The sequence below is a fragment of the Fragaria vesca genome, linkage group LG3 (assembly GCF_000184155.1).
Source record: "Fragaria vesca subsp. vesca linkage group LG3, FraVesHawaii_1.0, whole genome shotgun sequence".
NCBI lineage: Eukaryota > Viridiplantae > Streptophyta > Magnoliopsida > Rosales > Rosaceae > Fragaria > Fragaria vesca.
Genome location: NC_020493.1, coordinates 8,568,859 through 8,577,519, shown reverse-complemented (window position 1 = coordinate 8,577,519; position 8,661 = coordinate 8,568,859). Strand labels below are relative to the sequence as shown.

At 37.8% G+C, this 8,661-nt stretch overlaps 2 protein-coding genes across 2 annotated transcripts; both read left to right on the top strand.

Annotated features, from left to right (window-relative positions):
* The first annotated feature begins 740 nt into the window (after window positions 1-740).
* On the top strand, window positions 741-4,854 carry LOC101297124. Its single transcript, XM_004293980.1, has 11 exons — window positions 741-1,483; window positions 1,755-1,780; window positions 2,357-2,434; window positions 2,852-2,922; window positions 3,070-3,302; window positions 3,518-3,600; window positions 3,729-3,785; window positions 4,015-4,082; window positions 4,185-4,291; window positions 4,372-4,445; window positions 4,525-4,854. The coding sequence occupies exons 1-11, from the start codon at window positions 1,021-1,023 to the stop codon at window positions 4,642-4,644; spliced, it is 1,380 nt and encodes a 459-aa protein (XP_004294028.1). The 5' UTR covers window positions 741-1,020; the 3' UTR covers window positions 4,645-4,854.
* Window positions 4,855-5,476: 622 nt separating this feature from the next.
* LOC101296843 (monothiol glutaredoxin-S17-like) lies at window positions 5,477-8,107 on the top strand. The gene is made up of 3 exons (XM_004293979.1): window positions 5,477-5,697; window positions 5,804-5,878; window positions 6,673-8,107. Exons 1-3 carry the CDS (start codon window positions 5,524-5,526, stop codon window positions 7,891-7,893), a joined length of 1,470 nt encoding a protein of 489 aa, XP_004294027.1. The 5' UTR covers window positions 5,477-5,523; the 3' UTR covers window positions 7,894-8,107.
* The last annotated feature ends 554 nt before the right edge of the window (window positions 8,108-8,661 follow it).

Genomic DNA, 8,661 nt, shown 5'->3' with positions numbered 1-8,661 from the left:
ACTGTTTCTTTTGTATTTTGGTAGATTTATGAAACAAAGCAGTGTCGATTCATTAATCTACTACTATAATTATATACAATTTATCTAAAAGAAAATTAATAAAAATGTATGTAATGACCATTTTGGTTTGTGATGAATGAAAACTGCACCCGATTTATCTTTGATTAAAAAAAAATCAATACATACAATATATGTTACCTATTGAGATTTTGATAAAAATAATCGTTGTAATATGCAATAGATTTTGACCCTCCTAATTATGGTTTTTGGCTACGCCACTGATTTCTCGGATATTAATTTACTAAATTTAGAAAAATTAGTAAATTATCATATATTAATTTGTGACCGGTTGATACAATATCCTCGTCACAAAACTTCTAATATATCTACAGTCAAAAATCACTCGTACATACTTGACGTGACGATTATTTTAAAACGCATAATCTTTTGATGTAAGGAGTAACGATTTTTTTAAATGCATAATAATTTTTTAGACAATAATCTAACAACATTAAATTACTTAGCCAACTCAGAACAAAATAAATACCTTCCTTCTCCCGACCCTTGTCACAATCATCACTTTCAAATTTACAGTAAAGAGTCGCATATCCTTTTACTCTTTGACACTCAAAGACTAAACCTCTTCATACTCTCATTGGAATTTGGAACCAAAATTTCCTTCAGAAGTTAACAATGTATCATAAGCAAAAGCATGTCACTCCCTTTTCAGTTTTTTGATTAATATTTATTTCTTCAAAAACTCATAACTTGTTCATGCATTCCTCACAATAATCACAAACCCTCCTCTTCAAATTCTCACCCTTCATTTTCCTCATCCTTTGTTCCTTTCTCCAAAAAAGCTTCAATCTTTGAACCACCCAGAACCTGAATCGGAGTTTCGCCGCTGGAAATTCAGAACCGGTCGCATTCCCGGTTCTGAAAACGCCAGAATTTTTTTGGGAAAAATTTTCCGATTCAAAAAACCAGTCTTTGGATTTCTCAGACTTTGAATTTCAGGCAATGGAGGCTTCTGGGTTCAACGGCGCTGCGTTTTCCATCGACGAAATCGCTTCTGCTTATTGCAAGGCCGGGAAGAACGCCGCGGCGGCCGCCGAGACTCTCGCTCTCTCCGGCCGTGAAGAAGCTTCTGGCGATATTGGGAAGAAGAACAAAACGACGTCGGATAATGTGAGTGGGAATTCGAGGGGTTCCAAGACGAAGTATCGGCCGGTTTCAATGGGGAGTGTGTCTGATGTGATTGGGAAACAATATGGGAGTAAAACGACGTCGGGTTGTAATGGAGGGAAGGCATTGAGAGTGGACTCAAAGGCCAAGGTGCTGCCGATTCCGGAGAGCTGGGCGGAAAAGGCGGAGTCTTGTTCATCTGGGGATGATGTGCTTCAACAGGACATGGAGGATTTTCTCTTCACTATGCTTGGAGAAGGGTTCAAGCTCGATAGGGATTTGATTCGAGATGTTCTTGGTAAAGCAATCTTAAACCGAAAATGTACTCTTGGTGTGTTTTGTTTTATATAACATTCAATGTTTGGCATTGTTGTGTGAAGTGTTAGGATGATTCAAATCTTATCTAGCATGATTAGGAGTATTTGTTGATGATATACCATGTGAAATGCGGCTAAATCAGTCATCAGAATTTTGAATAGATTGTGTTTTTGTTGATGTTGCTGTGCCATTTGAGTAGTTTCTTTCAGTGCTCATAATGTAAGGACACTAATCTGGCTTTCTATATGCAGATAGTTGCGGATATGATATGGACAAGGTACACAACATTTCTGAGGCTCTTCTCTGTCTTAACGTTATATCTTGTGATTATCTATATATGGTGTGTTCATGCAAAAATTTAGTTATATTTTCCTTTAGGTTTGGCTAGGTCTCTTAGTACTCACATATGATATGCAATGCTGTGTCAAAATTCTTCTATTCTATCAGCTTTAAGAGAAACTTTTTAAGTTGATGTAAAACCAAGCAGGGGAGATGTAATTGTAGACTACCATCTGGTTGCTTGATTGTATCCTATCAGATTGCACCTGCATTGGCCACTTGGTATTTTTCTTGTCTATGTATGAGTAAAAACCCAATCTCCACCTCTACTGAAGGCAGTTTCTTGACGCCTTTGGTGGAGTTGTTTGGTTGTCTGTTTGTTTGTTTTTTTCTTTTTCTCATTTCTCTTTTCTTAAAAATTCTTTCCTATTCAATCTATTCAGTACAATAATTTCTCAAGATTTTCCCTTATGCTGTACCTTTTTACTTTGTCAGCTGCTAGACATTGGCAAGATGTATTCACATATAAGTGCTCTAAGCAATGACGTTTTATTTATTTTTTATTACCATTCAGAGCATGGAAAATCTTATTAGTTTGTCAACATCAGCCTCGGATGAAAGAAACGAAGTGATCTGTAACTCCAATGATAAGGTCAGTGATATTTTCAAGCATTTAGAGCCTAAACAGGATTGTATTAGTTTTTACGTTTTGTGAATTATAATAATATGTAATTATGCTTCAATGATGTATACTCCAATTTTATTTCAAAGGCTGTTCAATTTTCTCTAAAAGGTTGTTCTGATGTACTCTTAACATGTAGTCAAGCTTTTTAATTTCAAAACTTCATATAAGGAGACATATGACATCATGAATTTGTATAAAATTTCTTGTTAGGAGGACCTTGTTTCTGTAGCCCTTATATTGATGTCATCACCCAATCTACATATTAATAAAATGCAAACTAAGAGAAGAGGTAGAAATCTGTCAAGCACAGATTAGTAATTGCTACTCTATTTTCTTTCGTACTGTTTGTAATTGCTACTCTAGTACTTCTGTGACTCATTTCAGATCCAGTCTGCAGGCTCATGTCTAAAAGTGGAAGTATTTACTCAGGGAGAGCACATAAACTCTACTGAAATGTATGTTCTTTCGTTACTGTTGTTATACCTACTAATTATGATATCTGTCTTTGTTATGTGAAGAGGGGAAGGGAGAAGATGGTGAGTATCCAAAAACTTGGCTTATACAATCATCAGTCTGACTGATCTATGTTCATTTTGTTGCAGTAATGGAGATAGGGCTTCAAATACAAATGGAGTAGAATCAATTGGAAAAGAAATTTTGGCTGCTCTCTTCAGTGCTCCTGAGATACCTGAGGAGCCTGAGCTACCAAAAAAAAGAACAGTAAGACCAACAAGTAGATATGCAGCCTACGGCCATTTGGTGGTGGAACCTCCAACAGATACGTTTTTAGATAGCAGGACACCTGTGGTCTATCAACAGCATCACATTGAGGATGGTAAGCACCCTTTTCTCTACACTGGTGTTTCCGTGGTACCCTGTATGGTGCGGAAAAATAGTTGGATCAGTCTGTGTTGTAAATATGATACTGCTATTAGGAATTCATTCAGTCCTTACTAAAGCAAAATTAATCCTAAATATGGATCTCTAAGGCACACACCTTGCTTTGTGCTTGTAATTTCTTAAGCCTTCATAAATGTGTTGTAATTGCAGATGCAGATGAAGAAGATAGGTACCAAGCTCTTCGAAGAAGTGTGAAGGAGTATCGGAGTACAATGAAGGAGTATTACCAGGCAGTAAGTGGCTTTACATGGCTTAGTTTATTCCAATTTTTTGAAATATATTAAGCACGCATAGTAGTTGCTCGTGGTAAGCTTGTAACTTTACGAACTATGGGGTAAAAATTTTAGTTTTATTTTGTTAGGCTGTAGAAGCATTTTCCAAGGGAGATCGTGTTCGAGCTGACAAACTTATGGAACAGGTATAGTCTCCATCTTACTGTCATGGTATTGATCAGATATTATCTTTATATGAATATAAACGGCATCCGACTACTTTACAAATAGCTTTACTTTAGCTTGGCGTTCATACCTCTATAATTTTATTGTTGTGGTATCAGTTCTTTCGGATATCCAACCAACCTTGTTATAAATCAATTTAATATCTTGTTAGATGAACTTATGACGGTTTAATGTACTATGGCATGGCAGGGACACTTTTTCCAGAAAAAGGCACGGGATGCAGATGAGGAGTCAAATAAAATGATCTTTAAACCTGGGTCAGCATCTTTAAAATAAACTTTTTGTGTTGTCCGACCCTCTTAGGACATTGGTTAAGGGTAGTCAAGGTTTGAACATTGATATATTTTCTTTCATTGCAGAAGTGCTGAGACACAAGGGGATATAGTGCTTGACTTGCATGAAGGTGGTGCCAAGGAGGCGATACGTCTTCTGAAGTGTCATCTTTCTTCAGTTGCTGGTATCTCATGTAAGTGCTTGTGCCTTTGAAGTATTTCTTTAACTACTTTTCCATCTAAATTGAATTTGTTCTGCTGTCCTTTTTGTCAGCAATCAAGCATCTTAAGGTCATTATTGATACAAAGGAGAGAGATATCAAAAAAGGATCTCGGAGACGATTAGCAGTATGCCCTCATCATTTATACTTGTTTCGTATGTTTGAAAATGTTTGATATTTTACTTTCATATTATCAATTGACGCAGGTTGTGAGGCTTTTGGAGGAAGAATCGATCAAGTGGGTTGAGGCAGAAAATGCTGGAACACTACTGATTCAGTTGGACAGTATCAACCCAAAGAAGTTAAAGTTTCTAAAAAAGGAGTGACATATGAATTATCAGATAGGTGACAGTAACAAAGAAAAGTGAAAAGTTGGTACTTCTTTTGGCAAATTATAATTTGGTTTTGGAAAGAAAACGAATTATAGAGCAGTAGAAGGAAAGCAGTTGAGACGAGTACAAATTGTCACATTTGAGGCTTTTTCACTGTGATTACAGTGACTGAAGAATTTTGCACATGTCATTGAAATCTTGGAATGTCATTTTTACTTCTGGTTCGAGTTTCTCTTCTATTGTTTACCTGTGCATTTCATACAATCTCGGATGGATGCTGCTTCAAAGTTCAGACTGTAGAAAGAATATAGCATGCATCTAATAATTCGATTTTTGTACTCGATTAAGCTCAGTCGGCAAAATGATTTGTAGCCTTTAGGTGTTAAGAGCATTTTCTGTGTCTCTAGTTCTTACTCTTCACTGTGATATCACTTTATATTTGAACTAGATTGAGCTCAATTGGCGAAATGATTTGTAGCTTTCTTCCTTGCGGGTTTCTATCAATGAATAAGAGGATGATTCTCTGATCTGCGGGTTTCTATCGATGAATAAGAGGATGATTCTCTGATCTGTTTGTTATCTCTGTTGTATCTTTATAGTTTTCTCTATAACAGTGGGAACAAAAGAGCCTTCAAATTCATTAGAACCCACCACAGAGAATCGAAACCCAAAGGAAAAAAGAATCAACCAAATAAACGGTCCAGATCTTACAACACAGAGCCTCCAATATTCCTCGGCTGAAATATTACGCGGCCCACATCTTCTTTCTTTCTCTCTGTAAAACCATTCCTCTGATATAAAACCCTAAACAAAGTCTCTACCTTTCTCTCCCTCTCTGCGTTTTGGCTTCTGGGTTTTCGAATTCAGAGCTCAATGGGTGGTGGGTCAGTGAAGGACGTGAAATCGAAGCAGGAGCTTGATGGGTTGGTCCAGAGTGGCGCACCGGTTGTGCTTCACTTCTGGGCTTCATGGTGTGAGGCCTCTAAGCACATGGACGAGGTCTTCTCACATCTGTCTACTGATTTCCCTCATGCCCACTTCTTGAGGGTACGTTTCGTTCTCAGCTCTGAACCCAATATTCAATTTTGTGTTTTGTATAAACCCTTTATTGGATTTTTGTTTTCTGAGATTGAATTTGTGGTGGGATTTGTAGGTTGAGGCTGAGGAGCAGCCTGAGATTTCTGAGGCTTATGCTGTTTCTGCTGTGCCCTTCTTTGTGTTTTCTAAGGTATGTGCTTTTTGGGTGTTGAAGTGTTTTTTATGTTTGCTAGCAGTGACCTTAGTTGGTTCGTTTGATTTAGTTCGTTTGGTTACTGTGAGGACATACTTGTTTGTACTGATAAGAGTAGCTTTGCTAGTAGGAGTGGGAGTTGGTGGTGGAATTTCAACACTATAGCTTGGGTGAGCGGGAATGGAGTTAGGACCATTAGACAATGAACTTGTTGCGAAGACGCCTTACTGTTGTCAACTGGAGTGACTATCCAATAGTGATTCACTAGATTTGATAGACTTTTTGATGCAGTGATTTGTTGTTATACTGCACGTCCGGGTGTTTATGTGACATGTTCTGTGTGTACATGGGAAAATGGTCAGGTCTGTTACCATGAGTTATCTTTTACAGAATGATTGCGTGATGGGAGTTAGGAAGATGAATTTAAAACTTAGTTCTTAGATGCTACAACAATGATGCTTAATGAGATAAGTAGATAGAACTTTTTGAGTATAACGGTCAAATGGGATAGTTTACCAGTAAAGATTGGTATATATGAGTACAGTAGTATGCTAATTATGTATCTATAAAAGTGGCAATGTCTCAAGTATGGTAAATAACATTTGGTGGTGATAAGCTTTTGTAATTTATTTCATTGTTCCTCTCTGATCCCTCGTTCTTATGTACCTTTTTTTGAACTCGTATCATTTTTCCTACTGTTTGTGTTTTCTTTTCTTTGGTGGAAGGGGTTGCAAAACAATCTCTCTTACTAAAATTTCTCCTTGTGTATTAATATTCTTTTTCTTTGTCAGGATGGTAAGATTGCTGATAAATTGGAAGGTGCAGATCCATCTAGTTTGGCCAATAAAGTTGCAAAGGTTGCTGGGTCAGTTAACCCTGGAGAACCAGCAGCTCCTGCCAGCCTTGGGATGGCTGCTGGTCCAACTATCCTTGAAACCATTAAAGATTTGGCAAAAGAAAATGGGTCTTCCCAGGTAAAGATTGGAGCCGGTGATACATTGCAAAAGCGGCTGAAGCAGCTGATTGAATCTAATCCAATCATGCTTTTCATGAAAGGGAACCCCGAAGAGCCCAAATGTGGATTCAGCCAAAAAGTCATTGACATTTTGAAGGAAGAGAAGGTCAAGTTTGGAAGTTTCGATATTCTATCAGACAGTGAAGTTAGAGAGGGTTTAAAGAAGTTCTCTAACTGGCCAACATTCCCTCAGCTTTACTGCAAAGGGGAGCTTCTTGGTGGGTGTGACATTGCAATTTCAATGCACGAAAGTGGTGAACTAAAGGAAGTTTTTAGAGACCATGGTATTGGTACTATAGATTTTGCTGGGGCAAATGTGATTGAAGCTGGAAGTGGAAAAGGTGGAACCTCAGCATCTACTGGTTTGAATTCAACTCTAACCTCTCGGCTTGAAAATCTGATTAACTCAAGCCCAGTTATGCTGTTTATGAAGGGAAAACCAGAAGAACCCAAGTGTGGGTTCAGCCGGAAGGTGGTTGATATCCTTTCACAAGAAAAGGTGGAGTTTCAGTGCTTCGATATTCTTTCTGATGAGGAAGTTCGTCAAGGGCTCAAAGTTCATTCAAACTGGTCCAGTTATCCTCAACTATATATCAAGGGTGAACTTATCGGTGGATCAGACATTGTTTTGGAGATGCAGAAAAGTGGAGAACTCAAGAAGGTTTTAGCAGAGAAAGGGATTGTTCCAAAAGATTCTCTTGAAGATCGTTTGAAGAAATTGATTTCTTCATCACCAGTAATGCTCTTCATGAAGGGCACACCGGATGCTCCAAAATGTGGTTTTAGTTCCAAAGTTGTTAATGCCCTGACAGAAGATGGTGTGAGTTTTGGGTCATTCGATATTTTAACTGATGAGGAGGTGAGGCAGGGGCTTAAAGTTTTCTCGAATTGGCCAACCTTTCCTCAGCTGTACTATAAAGGTGAGCTAATTGGAGGATGCGACATTATACTGGAGCTGAAGAACAATGGAGAGCTTAAGGCTACTCTGACGGAGTGAAACCTTGGCCCTGTTTTATCAAATAATCCCAGAAAACCGTGATATCAATTGTTATCCTGATGTGTTTTAAGTGTCTGATGACATTAGACACTTCCTAAAAGTTTGCTTCAGATACTTTCTTAATATACCAAGTCATATGTTTCCTTGATAATTGATGTTTGCATACTTGGGATTATTTGTGATAAGCAATTTCTGAAGTTCATCTTTTGCTGCTTGTTTGTTTTTTTTTTTTTTTTTTTTTTTTTTTTGAGAACACTGCTTGGTTTTTTTCTGAAATGGGAAGTCTGTTGCAAACTTGAAAGTGCCACGCACATTTGAATGCATATATACCTTGATTAGATAGATACGTGAGATATTACGTATTCCCACAGTCCACCATTTCTAGTGCTTGGACTAGGGAAAGTTGCATCTGAGCCTCTGAGGCTCCATCCTCTGTTTCTTTATGTTCTTGTTCTCCTCCATAAGCAGCACAGTGATTCCCTTGTTCAGCTGCATTGCTTGTGCTATGATTACTTAGGCCAGTGCTAGTGCTCTCTTCTTCGTTCATCTTTGGCTTTTTGCTTATTTTCTAAATGGAACTTTGTAGCTATAGGTTTAAATTCTGATCTTGCGCCAAGTTCGAATGAGACTCCAATGCTGATATACATCTTCTCAATCGATGTCAAACTATCTTATGGGTTGATATGACATTCTAACTATCTTACAATCTGATTCATCTCTACAGATATCTGCAAACTTTAACAAACATATTGAGCTACTAGTATTGGG

Coding starts and splice junctions, on each gene's coding strand:
- LOC101297124 (XM_004293980.1), top strand. CDS start 1,021: ATGGAGGCTTCTGGGTTCAACGGCGCTGCGTTTTCCATCGACGAAATC. Junction 2,923..3,069: donor CACATAAACTCTACTGAAAT/GTATGTTCTTTC, acceptor ATTTTGTTGCAG/TAATGGAGATAGGGCTTCAA. Junction 3,786..4,014: donor CTGACAAACTTATGGAACAG/GTATAGTCTCCA, acceptor ATGGCATGGCAG/GGACACTTTTTCCAGAAAAA.
- LOC101296843 (XM_004293979.1), top strand. CDS start 5,524: ATGGGTGGTGGGTCAGTGAAGGACGTGAAATCGAAGCAGGAGCTTGAT. Junction 5,698..5,803: donor CTCATGCCCACTTCTTGAGG/GTACGTTTCGTT, acceptor TGGGATTTGTAG/GTTGAGGCTGAGGAGCAGCC. Junction 5,879..6,672: donor CCTTCTTTGTGTTTTCTAAG/GTATGTGCTTTT, acceptor TTTCTTTGTCAG/GATGGTAAGATTGCTGATAA.